At 40.8% G+C, this 25,078-nt stretch overlaps 1 protein-coding gene across 1 annotated transcript in view; it reads left to right on the top strand.

The window, feature by feature from the left end:
• The window catches only part of LOC124255738 (DNA mismatch repair protein Msh2-like), a 53,182-nt gene extending 28,706 nt beyond the window's left edge, over positions 1-24,476 (top strand). Inside the window, 12 exon segments of the mRNA XM_046689643.1 lie at positions 4,597-4,652; positions 6,224-6,485; positions 6,692-6,702; positions 6,704-6,818; positions 7,554-7,649; positions 8,552-8,616; positions 9,315-9,482; positions 14,580-14,671; positions 22,639-22,793; positions 23,308-23,375; positions 23,966-24,079; positions 24,245-24,476. Coding sequence (XP_046545599.1) covers positions 4,597-4,652; positions 6,224-6,485; positions 6,692-6,702; positions 6,704-6,818; positions 7,554-7,649; positions 8,552-8,616; positions 9,315-9,482; positions 14,580-14,671; positions 22,639-22,793; positions 23,308-23,375; positions 23,966-24,079; positions 24,245-24,412 — 1,370 coding nt within the window. The 3' untranslated portion in view covers positions 24,413-24,476.
• Positions 24,477-25,078: the final 602 nt, after the last annotated feature.

Below are 25,078 nucleotides of genomic sequence, written 5' to 3'. Positions count from 1 at the left end.
TACAATATTCCTAAATATATCAAGCTGGTCTAGTAATGCACAGTTTCTTTGTGTGGTACCAGCAGTGATGTTTGGTCATGTAGCTAGCGTCACTTTACCCGGATTTTATGGGTTGGGACTCGCCTGGTTAATCGACGACCGTGTTGTCCGGTTTTTTGGTCATTATTGCATTGTGGGTAGCATTTGCAATGGCGGACTACTGTATGTTTACCGGAGACTTTTGATGATACAGTGACTATGAAGTACTCTGACAGACTTGTCTTGGTCCCACGAAGCGGATGCCTATCCCAGCCTTTAATTGCCAGTGATGATGAACGGTGCCGTTCCCGGTAAGAGTGATTATGTCGAGTTTTATCAGTCATCCGAGAGAAACAGTTTACCAAAGGTGTCAGACAGAATCGCCGAGCTCGCTTTCACTTGGCTAGGGTTACTCGGTTCTTAGCTTAAGCCCCCAGTTCTGAGGTCACTGCAGCTATGTCTGGACTGTCCACAGGCATCGATTTTACTACCTTCATTTCCCTTACAATTCCTGGGGTCACTGGTCCTTTTACCTCCACCGAAATGTCCTCCTACGAATGTTCTGGTAGATTGACGATCCCATGCCTCTTACTAACTTTTTCACTCTATTGGCGGACCAACTCTTCATTTGGCGAACCATACGTTCCTGCGATCACTGATTATACGACCTGTATCACTACATGTACAATGTGAACGTTCCTGTAGATTGACTGACAATCTCCATGCCACAAACCTACTATATTCAGCACTTCTTCAGTACTGTCATGCTGGCTTGACTAATCGAATGTATCTCAGGAAAGATTCCTTCTTCAGTGGCAATAGTTGCTAGGCCTTCTGACATCAGCTCAAGCCCCAACATACAGAGGCCATCTCCTACTTCGGCCGATACAGCGATTTCTATGCCCGTATCTCGAGGCCTGATAGCATAAGGAATTTATGCTTCTAACAGAACCGCTTTGTCCAGTGGTGGCTCGACGAACTGAATGTCTGCGCTGGAGTTTCTGTGGTACTCCTAGCGCTTTCGCAACCTCTTTAAGGCTGTTTGCTCCAGTACATCACCTATACGTAGAGACCTCTCTACACGGGTGGGGAGCTCACTTTCTTGATCAGCAGGTGGCAGGGCTGTGGTCTCCTGCAGACCTTGCATGTCACATCAACGTTTTGGAGCTCTTGTCTTGTGATCACTCATTGGCAACACCTGTTACAATCAACCAAGCTTTTGATTCGATCGGACTATGCTGCAGTTGTGTGGCACATCATAGAATGGGATCCACGGGATCTCCTCAGCTTCTTCAGTGGACACAACAGTTTTTCCACTTAGTGGACTCTCTCAACATCACGGTCCAGGCCAATCACATCCCAGGGGTGAAGTACGTCATTGCAGATTCTCTGTCCCGTCCGGTTCAACCATACCCGATGGAGTGGAAACTGCATCCGCAGGTGTTCCAGACTTTGTGCCTTCCAATATTGAACCCGACAGTGGATCTGTTTGCTACCCGCTTCCATCACCAGCTTCCAATGTTCGTGTCCACGATCCCGGATCCTTTGGTCTGTGAACATGACGCTCTAGCCATCCCCTGGGACGACTTGAACGCGTATGCGTTTCCACCAGTGGCTACATACCTGGCCGTGCTTAACACAGTTATTGCACCGGGCTACGGGTGCAAAGGTGTCAACTGTCCCTGAGCTCCAGTCTCTCCTCTGATCTTACAAGTTGCTGATCAATCCCGGAACTTCTGGCCACCAGCCTGTGACCTTTCCGTGGTTCTTAACCATCTCACATCAGAGGAGTACGAACCTCTGGCAGAGAAGATTTCAAGTATGTCACGTTTAAGACTTTTTTCCCTCCTGGCTCTTGCGACTGCTGCCAGCATCTCGCACTGGATGTCACCCGGTTGCACTTCGAGAGGACCAGACATGCCAAAGTCCTCCCTGGTTTGAGGTGGGATCTCGTCGCTGAAACCAGTTGCCTGGACAGCCGGACAGACTATTCACCTTTCCGCCACTGTCTACTATTCTTGGCCCTGACGACACCGAGGATCTCTCCCTATGTCCTGTCCGGACTTTACGGGTCTATTTATCTGCCTCCAAGGACCATCGTAGGTTATGCAAGAGACTATGTTTCTCTGTCATCTGCCTCATCTACAGAGGTCTCTCGTACCACACTGACCTTCTGGATGTGATCTACCATCCTTCATGCCTACGCCTACGCTGACCTTCCTCCTCCTACTACGGCCAACCCTCATGAGACAAGAGCTTTGACCTCTACGATGGCGCTACATAGAACTGTTCCCTTCACAGCATCATGGAGGGTTGTTTTTGGAGATTGGACACGGTCTTCGTCTCACCCTACCTCCGGGACTGTCTGTCACTGACGTGGAGGTCTTCACCAACTGGGTCCATTGGTTCTGGCGCAGCAGACGCAGACGCTCGCAAATGCAGATAAGATGCAGTTCCTACCTTCATGTCGGTCTTGCATTCTCTACATCAATGAAAGATATAGATCCTATGTTTTTTATTGGTATGGATTATATCTGGGCATAAACCACCTCACCTAGGGAACTATAGTACTGTCGGAAATAGAAAAAAACTGTATTTTCTCATTTATCTCTACAATTTATGTAGTTGATATGTGAAAGTGTGAAATATCTGTTAAACTAAGTTCGGCCTAACTACTGTCTCAGTGGTAGAGAATTAGGAAACGGAGAAAAAGGACTTTACTGAGGGGAAATTAGTGCAAAAATGAGCAATGCGGTACTTTTTAAGTCCAAAAAGACTTATTTGGAACAGACCATGGCTTTATGCAAATTAGTGTGCGATGATATTGTATTACAAAGGACACTTTTTAAATGCCCAATTTGAAATTAGACGTAGATTCATTATAAACGATAGCTGACGTAAAAAAATAATAACTTTTATGCCGAAACTATTAAGGATCTAGCTACCATGCAGTCTCACTGTCACTATAAAAAGAAACAGATAGGAGGGGTCGAGGAGATATCAGCTAAGATAAGATAATCCTTTAGGGCAATTATACTGGGGAGGTACACAGCACGTCATAACAATTTACAAGTAATATCCAGTCCTGTCGATCTTCGGGTGGTCATGCCACCTATATACTACGATGCGTTTCTATGGTTTTCGGGTATCATACTCTCAACATACCTCAACATAAACTTTATGAAAGAAAGCCAAGTAAGATGTTAATCAGTAGATGAGACATAGTCAACACACATGAAAAAGCACAAAATATCTTTGAGATGACCCCTTGTGCCTGTAGGCAGCACGTGCATTTCATGCCAGGTGAGTCGACGGTCCGTTGTCATACCTGGCTGAGCGACCTAATTGCCATCTATAGTCTGATCTATGGTTTTCAGCAGCTATTCGTATTTTTTCTAAGTTTTGCCCGATTTTACGAGTAAACATGCTTTTCTGGATATCGTATTATGCATCCCACTGAACTCCCAGTTAGGCCGAAGTGGGTTTTTTCGACATATGATATTTGCAATTGTGTGAATTTTAGGGATACAGAGTAACAGCCTAAAAACAGTTTTTTTCTATTTCCGACAGTATTATAGGGCATGATTGCACTGTCATACCCATGACTCCATAGACTGAGAGGCCAGTCTTGTGCTACATGCAGAGGTGGTCGACACTCCGCTTACTGACCTCTACTCTGAGCAGTTATGTCAGTGAAGTGTTGATTTTCGATTACTTGCTTTTTCACCTTTGGTAAGTTAGGGGGATTGGTACTGAACTTTAAACAAGCTGAGCAACTGGGCTGTTCCCTCTTTCACCGCCTTCCAGCATGTGTCTGTGGGGGGTAGTTTCGAAGCAGGGACTGGCCAGATTAAGGTCCTCGACTTTAATTCACTGGGGTCACTTGATAAATCGCAGGAGGCGAGGTCTACTTGCCTAACTGCGACCTTTCGCTTGTCAAAAGTTTCGGCTGAAAACCACATTAATTCGGGACCGCCCACTCCCTAGAATTTTTGTGCTGTGTAAGCTAAGGGGTTATCAGAAGCAACCCATCACAAGTTCGAGTTAGCGTATCAGGAGTTGGTGCTTTCTCCTGGCCTCCTTGTGTTATGCGACCCCACGGCTGTACAGTTGACACAGGGTCATCTGCAGGCCCACCAGCCAACTGTGGGATAATGCATACCGTGAGATAGGATAAGTTTAAAACTTTGGCAATTTTAACTATAAATTGTATATTTATATACTTATCCTATCTCATGCGATGGATACCCATCCGACCTGCCCCACATCACAGATTACTGGAAGCTCAAAGAGGAGAATGACAGCTAGGGGACATCACATGATCATCTGAGCGCACTGCACTCTTATAGATTGACAGGTCATGCTATCGAAGTGGGGGCAGGGCCAGGTGGTACAGAGGCCAAGAGGTTTTAATTCAACTTAGCCTACAGCACGTTTCCACATATGGGTCGAAGACGAAGAGAGAGGTGCATACCGTGAGATAGGAAAAGTATATAAATATACAATTTATAGTTACAATTTCCAAGTCTGTGTCAGTCACATGTCTACCCCACCTCATGTCTCCCTCCCCTCTTGCAGCTCTCCCCGAGAAGATTGATGACTTGGAGGGTCAGATCAAGGGACAGATGAATAGGGTAAGAGTTATCTCCCATATATAACAAACCGTGGAATGAGCTATCACAATGAAGTAGATGTCATATGCTACTTTGACAACTGAACCTACTTGGTAACCCAGTTCCTTCGAAAAAACAACTAAATCTGATAGATATTGATAATTATTTATCTGGTGTTGATTTTGCCAAGCTCAATGCGTCAGTTTAAAATTTTGAATTGAAATTTTTTTACTTCTTTAAAAGTTAATAGTCCAAAAGATTTTACAGGTTCTAATCAGATTAAACTTTTAAACAAATCATAATGTACACACACTGTCATTGAGTTTTGTCTTGATGTTCTCAATCACTGACCACTGTTCCTGACTTGGATGAACACTGTTCCTGACTTGGATGAACACTGTCATATATCTGTATTAATATTAAGTGTCGTTTTTGAGAAGTCACTCTCTATTCATTTCTTGTCCATTATACTCATCAAATGGTTGTCACTCCCATTGCTGCTATGCACCATGGAAAATTAGTTCAAAGTTTGTTGAGTGGAATAAAATACTGTACTGTACTTTAAAATGATCTGAGGGCTACAACTGAAGTAAACCCATCATGATGTATGGGAGTTCAGTTATCTCAGTGATGACTTGCATGGTTGCAAATGATCCCTGGTCATATAGCGTTTGCCCACATTGGTATAAGTGAAGCCTGCTCTTGTTGCCGAAAGGATGTCAGATAAAACAACATCAAACCATCCTGACATCAGCCATGTAGTGAGTCAAAGGAGATGAAGTTAAAGTACATTGATGGACCAGTTATCCTATAGTCCGTTTGGCTCAAAAGCGGACCGATGAATTGCAATCTAACTTGAAAACTTATAAGCGTAAAATACTCAATGAAACACTGATCATAATGAAAACGTCAGACCAACTCTGAGAGGTGTTTGCACAATTTATGTCCTAAAAATAAAAAAGTTGTTTAACAAACTATCATTAAAATATCGACACAGTTCACTATTTGTTACAAGGGAGGAGTGCAGAGAAAGGGACAGCTGGGTGTGCGAGAAAGAATGGAGACGGCACAGCGCAGGTTAATGAATCAATAACTTTGTTGGCACTTGTGCACGTTCTTCTCTAACACCTGGCTTTCCCTTTTCTACACTCCTCCCTCGTAACAAATATTGAACTGTGTCAATATTTTAATGATAGTTTGTTAAACAACTTTTTTAATTTTAGGACATAAATTCTGCAAACAAATCACAGAGTTGGTCTAATATTTTGATTATGATCAGCGTTTCATTGAGTATTATATGTTTATTAGTTTTTTAGTTAGATTGCAATTCATCGGGTCCGCTTTTGAGCCAAAGCACTATAGGTGTAGTGGCCAGAGTTGCATCCCTTGGATGTGACAATCCTATGCTTGTGTCTTGATTTGGATTCTTGGTTTGTCAGCTCTGTACTTATACTATTTGTTTTCACTACCACCATCTGTATCACTTGGTGATATCCTCCAACATCAAGCTGACATCTTGTTATGCCATACTGTTTAAGGTTTTGTTAAACCAGCCAATCCTCTCACTCATAAAACTGGTGGCCATGTTGCAGGTGGCCAGAGATCTGGGTCTGGAAGCTAACAAGACTCTGAAACTGGAGAGCAACTCTCAGCTGGGCTACTTCTTCCGAGTGACAAGGAAAGATGAGAAGTCGCTGCGTAACAACAAGAACTACCGCACTATCGACACCAACAAGAATGGTGTTCGCTTTCACAACACCGCAGTACGTCAATTGAATGAGGAATACCTGCAAGCAAAGGAGGAATACACGGAACAACAGAAGAGCGTTGTCACAGAGATCATTAACATCGCAGGTACAGCAGTTGGGTCAAAGCAGTGCGTTGTTAGTATATGCGGAGTGTGTATCCCCAGTTGTACAGAAGTAGAATTTTAATGGTGTGAGAAACTCATTTTGCATTTGCAGATTTTCATGTGTGGCAAAGTTTAAGGAACTGAATCTCTCTCGTCTCCCTGAAGATAACATATCGCATGTTAACAGCCTGTATCCTTTACCCTTCAGCTGGCTACGTTAGATCCCATGCTGCTGATCAACGACAACATCGCACAGCTGGACGTCCTCGTCAGCTTTGCACACGTCGCCTGCAGTGCCCCTATCCCTTACGTCAGACCAACTATTCATGCGAAAGGTAGGACAGCCTTGAGCTAAGTGCTTCATCTGTGTATGGATAGTGTTGTTATTTTGTATCGGTAGATTTCAAAGGGGAAAAGTTGTCATTCCAGGTTTACACAATCAATTGAAACTGACTGGTTGCCAGCTATAGCACTCTAACGAGTTTTTATTCCAGATTTGAAGAACAGTATAGTGATCATCGTGTCAGTCCATTTGTACATTTTCAGTTTCCGGAGCAGGGCTCCCAAACTGTGGAGTATTGCTAGATGAAACTTAAACCATTCAAGTGGTAAACTGGTGCCTTTTGATAATTTGGGATTTTTGAAAATACTGATGGGCTTTATTTTCTTCATGGAATTGAAAGTACACAACGGCAATGAGCTGAAAAGAAAGGTACAAGAAGCTTATCTCCGTGTCGGACTTTAACCAGACAGGAGGGTCCAAGATAGCATTCAGACGTTGGCCCAACATTGGCAATGGTTTTGCCAACATTGCCAACGTTGGGCCAACGTCCGAATGCTATCTGGGGTATATGTCATATCCTGATGACTCTCGTTTCTGTTCACTTCATCAACTTATGATCAGGAGTATAACAGTTGCTGTCCTTGTGAACATCTCTTAATAAGCAAATATAGTCACACTGTTGTTTTCTCGTGTGTACAGATTTTATAAATGTAAGATGTCACATGACATTGCTTGTCCAGTAGACTTGCAATACAAGAATGGTTTACATGTATGTTTTGTCCACCAGGTGGAGCTGCACTGCGGCTGATGGAGGCACGACACCCGTGTCTAGAGATGCAGGATGATGTGTCGTATATCCCCAATGATGTCTCCTTCGTTAGAGGTAACCAATGTGTACCCACTGTCAGCTCTTACAGCATCATCACTAAGTAATACCAGGATGTGGGTTCAAATCTCAGATTCACCAGACTCTTAGGTTTGTCTGGACCACACCCATGCTTGTGTGTTGCACGAAGTTGGAAAATATCTGCTACCTGCATTACTTCAGACTTCTTCCCACATAAGAATCTGATGCAACTGAAATTATTTACAGACCACCACCATATAGCTGGAACATTGCTGAGTTTGGCATTAAATAACCAACCAACCAACCAACCAACCAAGATCACAAAATTCCCAGTTTGAGGAGGAATTACTGACATGTTCAGTAGAAACAGAAAGGACACAAAAATTCCTTTCTCGTATGATAATGGATCCAGCTTCACTGCCCAGATAGGGCCTTGCCTTCAGTTCCTGTTAGTTTTTCAGTTGGGGATCACAATGACGTTATGTGTATGTGCTTGTGACAAATGGATTGGGTTTCCTTGAAGCTTTTTTCCTCTGTCGCTGTAGGCTGTAACACCTTGTTGGTTTCTTCAGATTTTCTTATGTAATGGAGACCTCATTAGAATAATCTAAAATTCCAGAATCAACAAATCCTGAAGTTGATTCTAGTTCCATAACCAAGAGATTCTTTTGTTCTTCTGTGAAATACCTATTCTGCCATTGAATCTGGATTTTATTCATTTCAGCCAGTTCTGGAATCAACAAACTAGTGTGATTTCTCAGATGTAACCATGTTCCGTTTGATGTATGGTTTTGCAAAATAGTGACGTCTGTTTTACTTGCACAAAATGCACATTCAGAATCCTAAGTAAATTTCTTGCCCAGAATCAACTACAACAACAATAGCATGACGGCATGTCAATGGTTTATGGTTTGAATAACAGATCTGTTGTTTTGCAGACAAGGAAATGTTTCACATCATCACAGGTCCGAATATGGGGGGCAAGTCCACGTATATCAGATCGGTGAGATCATACAGATATCATCAGGGGTGGAAATAACTTTACAATTGCTTGTGTATTCCGGTACAGTGGCACTTGTGAAATCACTTGCCCTGAAATTTTTTCCACTATACCGGCCGTTTTCTTGTGGAATTTTTTAAATAAACAGCATAATTAACATTGGAAAGTCAACTGGACGCCGGTACAGTGTGATATACGAATTTGCTTGCCCAACAGAAAAAAACACTGGACTCGGACGTCGGCCAATGGGTTATTTCCACCCCTGATCATACTGTTTACTGTTTATCAAATGACCACCATATTTGCTACTAGAAAAAGAAATGAAATGAAAGAGCCTGTGTTCGTTTGAATTCTTTTTCAATAATGCCTTTGGACAAGGTCTAAAATGTTTTTCATTTCAGTTGTAGTTAGAGTTTACTTTTACTCCAATATCCCAGCTATATGGCGGCTTTCATTTCAGATGAATTATATGAATAAAATGTATTCCATTCAAAAGACATTAAGAGAACTGTAACTTTCATGATGGCATGACATTAAGTGTAGTCATGTGAAGAAATTGGGGATCCTTTGAATGCGTTTGAATAGTGTACTATATATTCTTTGTGTCCCAGAAAAAGATATTAAGATCCATACTTGTAGATTTTAGTTTGAAGGCAGCACTTAGTCTAAACTGGTGTGAATGATTTGCCTTTATGTTTCAGATAGGTGTCATTGTGTTGATGGCCCAGTTGGGCTGCTTCGTCCCATGTGAGGAGGCAGAGATTTCAGTGGTGGACAGTATCCTGGCCCGTGTGGGGGCGGGGGACAGTCAGCTAAAGGGTGTGTCCACCTTCATGGCAGAGATGCTGGAAACTGCCTCCATACTGAGGGTGAGATAATATGCCTGGATTGTCTAGATGGAATGGTGGCCAGTAGCATGATGGGAAGTATCGACTAAGAGATCCCAAGTTACCAATGCTTGTTTAGATGATAATTAGAAGTATTTTTTCCTTATCCTGACTCATGATCTTTTGCTTATCTCCCTTTTCCTTGCAAATGGTAGTGGAACACTTGAATCCCTTGTAGTTCCCGAAGCGGACGCAAAAATACACTCACCCACGAGTTACCTCCCTTATTTTCCGTGCGCAAACAGTCATGTGACCGGCCTTACTTGTCACTCTCTCCCTTCTTGCCCAAGCGAATCATATCCTTAAATATTTAGATCCTTTATCCACTTTAAACTGTGTATAGTTTTTTGGTTATGTTTAGTTTTCATCGTGTGTCAAACTTTTTATAAATTATTCATATGTTGTGACTTTTATTCATCATAATGTAGTTTGTTTACATTTGATGAATCTTGCAGTGTTACAGGTACCGGCTATCAGTGACTGATCCTCACCTCCAATGCCCGTCATGCATTAATCCATGTTCTTCCAGCTTGCGTTACAGATACTGTATTAATTTATCAGATTTTGAATTTAATCAACATTTATTGTACATCTATAGACGTACCGTGGATCAGGTGAGGAAGTCATCACAAGTCACGGTTGATAAACCTGGAGATCAAGCCGGTAACCGTAGGTTGTTTGCTACTGCAGAAATACATGATTCTGGTGCTATGTTGAGTACATTGCAGGGGCAGTCGTCTGTTACGGGGTGCACATCTCAACAACCAAGTTCCATCAGGGAAGTGGTCAAATGCAGAACAGCATCTTCACATCAATCTGCTAGAAATGAAAGCTGTGATCAACGCCGTACAACTATGGTCAAGTTCGCTGAGCAACAGAATGCTGATGATCCACATGGACAACTCTACAGTGGCATTCTCCATAATCGGCAAGGATCAACAAGATCGCCAAGCCTATTGCCAGTGTATGAAATAAGCCAAAAACCCAGCTAGACGATGAGGGCTGGTAACTTGAAAATGTTACCAGCCAAAATTGGATTTAACCAGACCAGTCACCAAGCAAGATATGCTGAATTTACTCATATGTATGGAGCATCTAAATTTTTACCAGATCATCAGGCTGGCTAGGTGTAAATCTAGACTGTCCATCAGAAATCTAGCCCGTCTTGGGCGGTCAGACAGGCCTTATTTCATACACTGCTATTGCAGCTCACATTCCAGTTGTTCAACATCACAGAGAAGGCAAACATCTGGATAAAGGCGTGTCACATACCGGGAGCCAAGCAGGTACTAGCAGACGCTCTTTCCCGACCACTTCATCCGTCACCCACGAAATGGATGCTCCATCGTGAAGCGTTCCAGCTCATTATAAGGGAAATAGGATCCCCATGCATAGACCTGTTCGCCATGAGGTTCAACAAACAACTACAGACGTTTGTTTCACCAGTACCAGACCCCCAAGCCTGGGCAACAGATGCACTGAGCATATCATGGGAAGGACTAAACGCCTACGCATTTCCACCTCCGATCTTACTACCGAAAGTACTGTTGAAGATCAAACAGACACAAGCGCTACAACTGACTTTGGTCGCGCCCTATTTGCCAGCGAGAGTCTGGTTCCGAGACCTAATAGAAGATCTCGGAAGTCCAACCCTCAAACTACCAGAATGGCCGAACCTACTCAGACATCTGCACACCAAGCAAGTCCACAGGAACCCAACACTGTTCCAGCTACACTTGTGGACCGTATCAAAACCTGTCTGAAGAAAAGAGGATACTCCGCCAGAGCAGCGAAAGCAGTAACCCTAGCGTTATTCAGATCTACTCGCAATTTGTGATGTGCCACTGTCATTGGATCCAGAACAATATCTTCTAGAATACCAGATAACAGCTCCATTTTTACAGCAGAAGCAAACGCCATCTTAACAGCTCTTAAATATATTCAAAGACATCCCAAACATAAACAATATATAATATTTTCTGACTCTCTTTCTTGCCTTCAGGCTATTAAAAATCTCTTGCAAACATCCACTTTTAATTGAAATAATCGAATTATATAATGATCTTGCCACTGGCCAATGCGACATCGTCTTCTGTTGGTTACCCAGCCACGTTGGCATTTCTGGGAATGCAATGGCCGATCTTGCTGCTAAGGCAGCACTCAACAAATCTGTGACACCACTTCTTATTCCATACTCTGATTACAAAGCTTGCATTAGAACCTACATCCGTGATCTGATGCAGAAGAAGTGGGACACCCAAGAAATTATCAATAAATTACATGAAATAAAACCCTGTATCGGTTACACTTACTTGGGTTGTCAGTCCAGATTTGAGGAGGTAATCATGCGACGATGTCGGATAATACACTAGATACACTCATGCTGCATCTATTGAAAGGTGAGGATCCTCCGCTTTGTATCCCTGTGATGAGAGAACCACGGTCAAGCATGTCCTGCTTGACTGTGTTGAATTCTCCATCATAAGGGATAAATATTTTAATGTTAAAACTGTTAAGGATCTTTTTAGTACTGTTCATGTTCATTTAATTCTTGCTTTTTTAAAAGAAATTGATTTAATTAATGAATTTTGATAAATATGTTCTGTACATGTCTGTATTTTAATTATTGGTAGATTTGATTAGTAACTTGAATTGTTAGTGGCTGTACCCTCAAAGGGGGTTGAAGTATTGTAAAATTATTGTCCTCCTGAGAGGGTATGTAAGTCCCAAAACATTTTAAGTACATTTAAGTATACCAGGTGTTTTAATCGTAGTATTTTTGTCATTTTAATGTATGGCTAATTATTGGTATAAACGCCAATGGCTTAAGGGATGGTGTAAATCCAGCTAGGGTCCATGCAGGTAGCAAAGGTAATGTAAGTCCCCATGGGCCTTAGTATGGTGATCTACCTCCAGTTGTTGGCGATCTATAGCCCATTTTTACATTATACTGTCTTCTTTAATTGGAATATTTTAGCTTTGTTCGCTAGTTTTAAATTCATATCTGTGATTATCTAGTATTTTTACTGTCCTTCGTCGGCAGGTTTTTATAATATCTATATGTATTCTATTTCAATGTCAAATGTTCTCGTCACAATATGGCTGAAATATTGCCGATGTGACGTTAAATTTTAACTCACTCACTCACTCGCAATTTGTATGACGACAAATGGCAGAAATTTGAGCAATATGCAAGGCGGAAGGGCTTCACAGCTATGATAGCTTCTCATCCTCAAGTGGCGGAATATCTATGTAAACTTAGATATACAAGACATCTGAAAGGTTCGACATTATCCACATATCTGGCAGACCATCAGTACAGTCGTCACTATGAAGTCAGGCATCAAACTGACGAAAGTACCAGAATTACTAGCTCTGCTGAGATCTTTAAACTGGAGGACAAGCAAAATAAATTCAGAACACCAGCCTGGGATCTGAATGTAATTCTGCAACATCTCATGAGTGATGACTACGAACCTCTAGAACAGACTACCTTCGAGCTACTCACACAGAAAACTCTGTTCCTGCTTGCCCTAGCCATGGCAGCTTGAATGTCTGAGATACATGCACTGGACTTTGGACGAACTAGATTTGACACTGGGCACCGTGCTGCAGTACATCTAGGACTTAGATGGGACTTTATTGCAAAGAATCAACTACCTGGTCAAGCAGATAGAGAGTTCCATGTACCAGCGCTGTCTAAGATCCTAGGATCAGAGGACACCCAGGACTTATCCTTGTGTCCTGTCAGAGCCTTGAAGATATATCTTCAAAAGACTAAAACAAGGAGAAGGAAATTCAAGCGCCTATTCATCCCCTTGTCGACAGAGACATCAGTGGAAGTCTCAAGAATGACAATATCATTTTGGATGAGAACCGTTATACTAAGAGCCTACAAAGCAGCAGGATTAGAACCTCCAAGAGCTTCCAACCCACACGAAGTCAGAGCACTGGCGTCAACACTAGCTCTGCATGGAAATTGCTCTATATCAACAATTATGGAGGGCTGCTTCTGGAAGTCGGATACGGTGTTTGCCAACCACTACCTCTGAGACATTGCCACCGAAGACGTCTCTGGCATTCACCAGTTTGAGCCTCTTGTTGAAGCACAACAACTAACGGTTCCTCAAAGGCTCTGAGTTGAAATCACACCCTTTATCACGTTGACTGGTTGATAACTTTTACTATGGAAAAAGTTCTAGTTTGAAAGTCCATGTGCACAGTCTAGACTAGGGTAGCATGAGTGATTAAGACTTTGTACGGGTAAAGATCTTACCTGTACGTAAAGGGGTCGCAACTCATTTATGATAAAGATCTTATCATAATCTATGGGTTGTTATAGATAACTAGTAAAAAGAAGATACTAGTATATCTTAAGCCACATGAATCTAGAAGATTCACTTGTCTGAGAGGGAAGTAAGACAAGATGGTGGTCCCCCCGAGTTATAACAGAAGGTGGAAGAATAGGATCTAGGAAATGTCGTTAAGCAGTTCCCATGGGGGGAATACAGGACGTATCTATGGACAGCTGATGAATCCAGGAAGTGGCTTGACCCACCACCAATCCGTCGGATTCTATAAGCAAAAGATCATGAGTCAGGATAAGGAAAAATATGTAATTTTTAAAGTAAAATTGATATTTTATACTTATCCTGACTCATGAGGAGAAGCCCTCCCAACGTCCCCGCTGGAAACACTTCGGATTTCACAGTAGATCCAGGTGCATGAGCAGAAAATTCAGGAGAGAGTGACAAGTAAGGCTGGTCACATGACTGTTTGCGCGTGGGACATAAGGGAGGTAACTTGTGGGTGAGTGTATTTTTACGTCCGCTTCGGGAACTACAAGGGATTCAAGTGTTCCACTACCATTCGCAAGGAAAAGGGAGATAAGCAAAAGATCATGAGTCAGGATAAGTATAAAATATCAATTTTACTTTAAAAATTACATATTGTGTATATTCATATTACTAGATCATGGAACATCTTGTACATTGATGTGAATTGAATGCATGAAACCAGAATAGGGATGTCAGAATGATCTCTGCCAGTCGGATTAGCCTGATACTGATTATGTTGCAGTCAGCATCTGAGAACTCACTAATAATCATCGATGAACTGGGACGTGGTACGTCGACATATGATGGCTTCGGTCTGGCATGGGCAATCTCAGAGTAAGTAAAGGACCTTTGTGTTAGACACTGTGAGGTAGGGCCTATATGTTAGACACTGTGAGGTAGGGCCTATATGTTAGACACTGTGAGGTAGGGCCTATATGTTAGACACTGTGAGGTAGGGCCTATATGTTAGACACTGTGAGGTAGGGCCTATATGTTAGACACTGTGAGGTAGGGCCTATATGTTAGACACTGTGAGGCAGGGCCTATATGTTAGACACTGTGAGGTAGGGCCTATATGTTAGACACTGTGAGGTAGGGCCTATATGTTAGACACTGTGAGGTAGGGCCTATATGTTAGACACTGTGAGGTAGGGCCTTATATGTTAGACACTGTGAGGTAGGGCCTATATGTTAGACACTGTGAGGTAGGGCCTATATGTTAGACACTGTGAGGTAGGGCCTATATGTTAGACACTGTGAGGTAGGGCCTATATGTTAGACACTGTGAGGTAGGGCCTATATGTTAGACACTGTGAGGTAGGGCCTATATGTTAGACACTGTGAGGAGTGAGGTAGGGCCTATATGTTAGACACTGTGAGGGTAGGGCCCATATGTTAGACACTGTGAGGTAGGGCCTATATGTTAGACACTGTGAGGTAGGGCCTATATGTTAGACACTGTGAGGTAGGGCCTATATGTTAGTCACTGTGAGGTAGGGCCTATATGTTAGTCACCGTGAGGTAGGGCCTATATGTAAGTCACCGTGAGGCAGGGCCTATATGTTAGTCACTGTGAGGTAGGGCCTATATGTTAGTCACTGTGAGGTAGGGCCTATATGTTAGACACTGTGAGGTAGGGCCTATATGTTAGACACTGTGAGGTAGGGCCCATATGTTAGACACTGTGAGGTAGGGCCTATATGTTAGACACTGTGAGGTAGGGCCTATATGTTAGACACTGTGAGGTGGGCCTATATGTTAGTCACACTGTGAGGTAGGGCCTATATGTTAGACACCGTGAGGTAGGGCCTATATGTTAGACACTGTGAGGTAGGGCCTATATGTTAGACACTGTGAGGTAGGGCCTATATGTTAGTCACTGTGAGGTAGGGCCTATATGTTAGTCACTGTGAGGTAGGGCCTATATAAGAAACACTGTGAGGTAGGGCCCATATGTTAGACACTGTGAGGTAGGGCCTATATGTTAGACACTGTGAGGTAGGGCCTATATGTTAGTCACTGTGAGGTAGGGCCCATATGTTAGACACTGTGAGGTAGGGCCTATATGTTAGACACTGTGAGGTAGGGCCTATATGTTAGAACACTGTGAGGTGAGGGCCTATATGTTAGACACCGTGGAGGCAGGGCCTATATGTTAGACACCGTGAGGTAGGGCCTATATGTTAGACACTGTGAGGTAGGGCCTATATGTTAGACACTGTGAGGTAGGGCCTATATGTTAGACACACGTGAGGTAGGGCCTATATGTTAGACACTGTGAGGCAGGGCCTATATGTTAGACACTGTGAGGTAGGGCCTATATGTTAGACACTGTGAGGTAGGGCCTATATGTTAGACACTGTGAGGTAGGGCCTATATGTTAGACACTGTGAGGTAGGGCCTATATGTTAGACACTGTGAGGTAGGGCCTATATGTTAGACACTGTGAGGTAGGGCCTATATGTTAGACACTGTGAGGTGGGCCTATATGTTAGACACTGTGAGGTAGGGCCTATATGTTAGACACTGTGAGGTAGGGCCCATATGTTAGTCACTGTGAGGTAGGGCCTATATGTTAGACACTGTGAGGTAGGGCCTATATGTTAGACACTGTGAGGTAGGGCCTATATGTTAGACACTGTGAGGTAGGGCCTATATGTTAGACACTGTGAGGTATATGGGGCCTATATGTTAGAGACACTGTGAGGTAGGGCCTATATGTTAGACACTGTGAGGTAGGGCCTATATGTTAGACACTGTGAGGTAGGGCCTATATGTTAGACACTGTGAGGTAGGGCCTATATGTTAGTCACACCGTGAGGTAGGGCCTATATGTTAGACACTGTGAGGTAGGGCCTATATGTTAGACACTGTGAGGTAGGGCCTATATGTTAGTCACTGTGAGGTAGGGCCTATATGTTAGACACTGTGAGGTAGGGCCCATATGTTAGACACTGTGAGGTAGGGCCTATATGTTAGACACTGTGAGGTAGGGCCTATATGTTAGTCACTGTGAGGTAGGGCCTATATGTTAGACACTGTGTGCTATATGTTAGACACTGTGAGGTAGGGCCTATATGTTAGACACTGTGAGGTAGGGCCTATATGTTAGACACTGTGAGGTGGGGGCCTATATGTTAGACACTGTGAGGTAGGGCCTATATGTTAGACACTGTGAGGTAGGGCCTATATGTTAGACACTGTGAGGTAGGGCCTATGTTAGACACTGTGAGGTAGGGCCTATATGTTAGACACTGTGAGGTAGGGCCTATATGTTAGACACTGTGAGGTAGGGCCTATATGTTAGACACTGTGAGGTAGGGCCTATATGTTAGACACTGTGAGGTAGGGCCTATATGTTAGACACTGTGAGGTAGGGCCTATATGTTAGACACTGTGAGGTAGGGCCTATATGTTAGACACTGTGAGGTAGGGCCTATATGTTAGACACTGTGAGGTAGGGCCTATATGTTAGACACTGTGGAGGTGGGCCTATGTGAGGTAGGGGCAGGGCCTATATGTTAGACACTGTGAGGTAGGGCCTATATGTTAGACACTGTGAGGTAGGGCCTATATGTTAGACACTGTGAGGTAGGGCCTATATGTTAGACACTGTGAGGTAGGGCCTATATGTTAGACACTGTGAGGTAGGGCCTATATGTTAGTCACTGTGAGGTAGGGCCTATATGTTAGACACTGTGAGGTAGGGCCTATATGTTAGACACTGTGAGGTAGGGCCTATATGTTAGACACTGTGAGGTAGGGCCTATATGTTAGACACTGTGAGGTAGGGCCTATATGTTAGACACACTGTGAGGTAGGGCCTATATGTTAGACACTGTGAGGTAGGGCCTATATGTTAGGGCAGGGCCTATATGTTAGACACTGTGAGGTAGGGCCTATATGTTAGACACTGTGAGGTAGGGCCTATATGTTAGATATGTTAGACACTGTGAGGTAGGGCCTATATAGTTATGTTAGACACTGTGAGGTAGGGCCTATATGTTAGACACTGTGAGGTAGGGCCTATATGTTAGACACTGTGAGGTTGGGCAGATATGTTAGACATACTGAGGTTGTCAAAAGGAATATGTTAGACACTGTTTGTATCATCAAGATGTTGCATATTGTTTAAATAAATCACAACGTGTTATATCCACACCAGGTGTTTTCTCTTCGTCTACCCAATGGTTCACACAGTCTTGAAGTTGAAGGGACTTTAATTCGAACCTGTCATAAGGGCCAAAACATGTTATAGAGCCATTGCAAGAAGCAACCTTGGTTAGCTCTAGGTTAAATATATTTTTCCTTTTCGGCTGTATATTTGAATCACATATGCATGAATATGTTTCCTTATCCTGACTCTCCCCTTCTCTTCCGAGGTTCAGTGGAAACCTCTGTCATATTGTTCCCAATGAACAGTTAAAAAATAACTTACCTCATTATCATAAAACTGACACAAACCGAGACATTCTGGCAGTGGCATCAAGCAAGAAAGTTTGAAAACGCTTTGGAAATATGAATATCTTGCAGGCATATAATTGAAAATTTTCTTTTACGCCAAAGGTTCAATATTTCTTTACGTTTTCTCTTTTCTGCCAGGCCTCTACAATTGGCTGAAGCTATTCTTATCTTATCACCCATATTGCTTCATAATGTGTGTACTGGTATTATAACTCAAATGCCTACTGATATGAATGTTTATCTTTTTTTTGGAGGAAGATGAAACTACTATGAGAAATGAATGGGGTCTTCAAAGCATTATAGCACCATATAAATCAAATGCAAGAGGGGTCGCTATTTTATTTAGCAATAATTTGGAAGTAAGTATCCACAAATTCATGACTGACAACAGTGGAAACTATATAATAGCAGATGTAACTATAGAAGGAATAAGAATCACATTGACTAATATATATGGTCCTAATCAAGATCAACCTGATTTTTATAATGCATTATTTCATAAAATTGATGAATTTGAAAATGAATCTCTCATAATATCTGGAGACTGGAACTTAGTTCTTAATCCTTCAATAGACTTAGAAAATTATAAAAATATCAATAATCCAAAAGCAAGAAAAGTAGTGCTAGATAATATAGAAAAGTATGATTTGACAGACATTTGGAGGAGAGAAATTATGATGTAAAGAAATACACATGGTGGAAAAAACCCTAAACAACAGTCCAGACTTGATTTCTTTTTAGTTTCTCAAGATTTAGCAAACATGACAACTGACTGTTCAATACTTCCAGGATATAAATCTGATCATTCAGCAATTACCATGTCTTTTCTAATCAACTTAATAAGGAACGAGGTGGAGGATACTGGAAACTAAATACATCATTACTTTATAACCAAGAATATGTAAACACAGTCAAGGATATGCTTTTGAAACAAAATTAGAATACTGTAACTGCACTGAGGATGAACTAGGTGATATTGAAGATTCTAAACTACAACTTAATATAAGCGACACTTTGTTCTTAGAAACATTTGTAATGAAAGTGAGGGGAAAACAATATCATTCTCTTCCTACTTAAAAAAAAAAAAGCTGAAAAAAGCAAAAATTTAGAAGGAAAAATTTTGGCAATGGAAGAAGAAATCAGAGAAAATTTCCAAACCATATGTGAAACTAAACTTTCTGAACTATCCAAATGTAAATTAGAGTTTGAAAAATTAAAAGAAGATGAAATAAGAGGTATACAGATAAGAAATAGAGTTCAGTGGTGCGAGGAAGGAGAAAACCAACCAACTATTTCTGTCATCTCGAAAATAGAAATTATACCAGTAAGCTTATGAATAGTGTTCTCAATGACAAAGGGGAAGTAATATCAGATGGTAAGGCTATATTAAATGAACAAAGGCAATTTTATGAAAATCTATACTCATCAGGTGGTAAAATAACAGATAATTATATCAATATATTTGATGATATTATTACACCCAAACTGCACACTGTACAGGCTGAAAATCTTGAGGGTGATATTACTATAGATGAAATAACACGAGCCGTTAAATCAATGAAAAATAACAAAAGCCCAGGAGTAGATGGTTTCCCAATAGAATTTTTTAAATTTTTCTGGAAAGATCTTCATATTTGGGTTTGTAGATATATATCAGAAGCATTCAGGCAAAATATGTTAAGTCCAACAATAAACAGAGGCTCATCACATGTATCCCAAAAGCTAACAAAAATAGACAGTTGTTAAAAAACTGGCTTCCAATTTCCTACTGAATTCTTTTGTATAAAATACTCAGCACATGTATAGCCAATAGAATTAAAACAACATTGAATACTCTTATTCATGAAACTCAGACAGGTTTTATACCTGGAAGGTGTATTAGCGAGAACATTAGATTATTATACCTACATTATGTTTGAAGCAAAAAGTACAAGATAAAAAGGGACTCTTGTTGCTTATTGACTTTGAAAAAGCTTTTGACACTGTCTCTAAAGAATTTATAATTTTAACAATTGGAAAGTTTGGCTTTGGACCCAATATGGAAAAATGGATCAAAAATATTAATCAATAATGCTACATCATGTGTTATACAGAATGGTCATTTATCACAATTTTTTGACAATGAAAGGGCTGTAGACAAAGGGGACCCAGTCTCCTCCTATATATTCATCTTAGTGGCTGAAATTTTAGGAATAATGATCCGTAACAACGCTGCAATAAAAGGAATTACATTGAATAACACTGAACATAAAATTGGACAGTATGCAGATGATACTGAATTATTTCTCGATGGGCCAAGAAAGTTTAAGGGCAGCAACTGACACTCTCAATAATTTCTACAAAATGTCTGGTTTAAGAATAAATATAGATAAAACGAAAGCAGTGTGGATAGGCTCAATGGCAGGTAGTAGCATGATTTTATGCCAGGATCTTAAGCTTGATTGGCATAATGGGGACTTTGATATTCTAGGAATAAGACTTAATCCTAATTTAAATAACCTTTGGGTAATTAATACAAGAAAAAGACTAGAAATTATTAATAGAACTCTAGGGAATTGAGGAAAGAAAGTTGACATTAATAGGAAAATAACTGTTATTAAAACTTTAGCACTTTCATCATTGGTGCATATATTCACCTCACTCCCAAATCCTCCAAAGGAATTCATTGACAAATTAAACAATATATTTTATAAATTCATCTGGAATGATAAGCGGGATAAGATAAAGCCAAGCGACACTTATTAGAAAATATGAAGAGGGGGACTCAGAATGGTTAATGTACAGGTATTCATAAACTCTTTAAAACTGTCAGTTTTACATAAATATCTTCAAAATAATAGCAGTTCTAGCCCTAGTATCTTTCCATTTAAAGATATATTTCTGCTTGGAGCCAATATTGAAAACTATGTCAGTATTATGAATCCCTATTGGAAAGATGTATTGGCTGCATGGGGAATATTCTATAAAACACATCAAACTGATTTTACAGATATTGATCAAATCTTATCTCAACCCCTTTGGTTCAATCACCAATTCCAAAATAGTAATTTCATTATAAGACATTGGCATCTCAAAGGTATTCACTCTATAAGAGACTTGTGTAATGATCAAGGTATTTTGCCATTTAGTGAACTTAAGAAAACTTACAAAATTAAAGGCACAATTCTTGACTATTACCAGGTTCTTTCAAATATACCCCAAAAAATGGAAAGAAACTATAAGAAAGAATTTATTGATTGTTCATAATCATTATCTTAACACATCACTGATAGATTTACTTTCAGCACCAAAGAGATCCAGATATTTCTATGACAAACTTATAACTACTGAAAACCTACCATCAACATGTGAAATGGCAAAATATCTTTGATATTGCAATTCCATGGCAAGATATTTTAGAAAATATAGAAGATGTACAAAAGATACCAAATTGATTGACTTCCAGTTTAAATTTATCCACAATATTGTCTACACAAAGAAAGAATTATTGAGAATGAAATTAGTAGATGATGAACTTTGCTCATTTTGTAATTTAATGTCAGAAAATTTGATACATGTTTATTGGGAATGTGAATGTGTGGAAAGCGTTCTGGCTGAAAGTGAAAAGAATATATTGAAGATAAATCATCAGAAAATTTTACCCTGACAAAATATACAGTCTTAATTATGGATATAATAACGACCTTATGAATCACATACTTCTTGCCAGTAAAAAATATATCCATATATCAAGTATTAAAAAAAATAAATTATCACTGGATACATTTGTAAAAATATTGAGTGATATCTTCAAGACAGAAAAGTTTATTGCCAGTAAGAATCAAAACATATTACAATTTGACAGAAAATGGTCATCTCTACTGCACACATTCCCAGCCTAATGAAGATCCCAATATGTGTAATGCCAACCCATATGAATTTCTCTCCTACGGTGTACAAGTGTTGTTGCATCATGTGCTTTGTATACATGTATCTACTGATTTTGAATGAATAAAAAAAAAAAAAAAAAAAAGTTTGAAAACGCCATTGGGTCGTCCATTTGCATGTGATTTCAACAGCTCAAAGAGACATTTTGTGCTTTAAGATTTAATTGTGGTTTGAACCTTGGAATGGGTATTGTGTTTCTAGGATTTTGTATCTTTTCCCATCAATTTCACACAGGTGGGTGGTAAATATCGTAGACCTCAAACACTTCAGACTTTTCTCCTACATCAAGCTGAAACTGTTTAAACTTCACCTTCTTTCAAGAAACCCTACAGTTAAACCCACTTTGGAAAGTGTTTTTGTGTTATGTGGTGTGTGCTACTTCACATGTAATTTTGTCTCCATGGTTACAGGAACATTGCAACAAAGATCAAGGCATTCTGTTTATTTGCGACTCACTTCCATGAGTTGACTGCACTGGCTGATGTCGTCCCAACTGTAACCAACCGTCATGTGACTGCCCTCACCACTAATGACACCCTAACACTGCTGTACAGAGTCAAGTCTGGTGAGTAAAACAGTGTTAATCCAAGACACTGTTGTGGGGGCCTGAAATGGGTAGCTTTAGGATATCAACATTGTGTATGATGGAGGGTGCTGCATGGAAAATATATTCGAAACCAACCATTACCATGGTAACAATATAGTTGATACAGTTTCTATTACATAATTCGATAACAACCGTAAATCTATAATAGGCGTGATAAGTAAGGCTGGTCACATGACTGTTTGCGCAGGAAAAGGGAGGTAACTCTTGGGTGAGTGTATTTTTACATCCGCTTCCGGAACTACAAAGGATTCAAGTGTTTCACTACCATTCGCAAAGGGAAAGGGAGATAAGCAAAAGATCATGACTCAGGATAAGTATAAAATATCAATTTTACTTTAAAAATTACATATTTTATTTTTTTTCAATTTTGTTAGGAAAAACAGTGTTGCACAATATTAAAACTAAAAGAGTAAGTTATGAAATGAGGTTGACGTAGTTTTGGTAAACTGCATCTAACATGTTCATCCTGCAGGTGTGTGTGACCAGAGTTTCGGGATCCACGTGGCGGAGTTGGCACACTTCCCCAAGCATGTGATAGAGGTAACATACTCCCAGCAGGGAAACTGTTGACACTGGGAAGTCGTAAACAATGCTGGGACTGTCAGATCAGCATCATCCCACTCAACACTCAGAAGTTTTACACACCCATTTCTTAGTCAGTTCTCCTAGATGCTTTTTAAAGAATTTCTATAGTGCCCTGTAGATAATTCATTGAACATTTTATAGAAGTTGATGATGTTGACATCTGGTGAACTATGTTTTCTTTCGCTGCAACCCATGTTAGCTGTAGAGAACTAACTAGATATCCATGAACTATATCCTGTGGTGCCCCTACTAGTGAAAAGTAGTCAACGAGCAACACTTTATAACTAGCAACAGATTTTTGCAGTGATACAAAGCACTATCGGAAGACAATGGTGAAGTGCGACAAAGTCACATGTATTGCAACCCCTGTTAAATTTTTACATGATCTTGATTACACGACTGTCAAGAATCGTGGACCATCATGTTATAATAAGAACAAAATCAGTATCTCTTGAAACTATTGCAAAACAAGATCCTGTGGATAGGCTTAGACATTTATCCTTGACACGTGACCTTGATCTCACAATAACGTCCTGTTTGAACAGTTTGCCAAGACGAAGGCGAGCGAGCTTGAAGACTACCAGTCTATCAGCCTCACCGGCACGGACCTAGATGGGGACTCAGAACCAGCTGTCAAGAAACGCAAGTGTGCCAAACAGGTCAGTTTGATACAGAACATATTAACATAAGGAGGCAAGGAGGTTACAGAACGACCAGATGTATTTTGTGAATGGTTGTAAGGCTGTAAGTCAAGCTATGTACAACAGTGCAGATAATATTCAGTTAATGGAAGCCACCAATGATTTCTGTGATTCTGGTTGCAGGATGGAGAACAACTCATACAGGACTTCATCAGCAAGGTCAAGGCCATTCCTGTGTCAACCATAAGTGATGCAGAGATCCTGAAGGAGGTGGGGAAGCTGAAGGCGGAGTTGGAAGCTAAGGACAACCCATACATCACAGACCTCTTGGCTCGGAAACAGAATACATAGTGACATTGAACACCTTTCCCTTGTACATTGTATATATAGGCATCATTAAACATCTTCATCAGTGTTCATGGGTAGTGTTGTATTCTCAAGGGACGTAGCTATACATAGGCACATTAAACATCTTCATCAGTGTTCATGGGTAGTGTTATATTCTCAAGGGGACGTAATATAGGCATCATTAAACATCATCACTGTTCATGGGTAGTGTTGTATTCTCAAGGGACGTATAATACAGGCATCATTAAACATCATCAGTGTTCGTGGGTAGTGTTGTATTCTCAAGGGACGTAATACAGGCGTCATTAAACATCATCACTGTTCATGGGTAGTGTTGTATTCTCAAGGGACGTAGCTATATATAGGTGTCATTAAACATCATCAGTGTTCGTGGGTAGTGTTGTATTCTCAAGGGACGTAATACAGGCGTCATTAAACATCATCATCAGTGTTCATGGGTAGTGTTGTATTCTCAAGGGACGAAATATATAGGCATCATTAAACATCATCATCAGTGTTCATGGGTAGTGTTGTATTCTCAAGGGCGTATATACAGGCATCATTAAACATCTTCATCAGTGTTCATGGGTAGTGTTGTATTCTCAAGGGACGTAATACAGGCATCATTAAACATCTTCATCAGTGTTCATGGGTAGTGTTGTATTCTCA

This window comes from Haliotis rubra, unplaced genomic scaffold (genome assembly GCF_003918875.1).
Source record: "Haliotis rubra isolate DU_JTF1 unplaced genomic scaffold, ASM391887v1 Scf608, whole genome shotgun sequence".
NCBI classification, from domain to species: domain Eukaryota; kingdom Metazoa; phylum Mollusca; class Gastropoda; order Lepetellida; family Haliotidae; genus Haliotis; species Haliotis rubra.
This window is presented reverse-complemented; position numbering and strand designations above follow the sequence as displayed.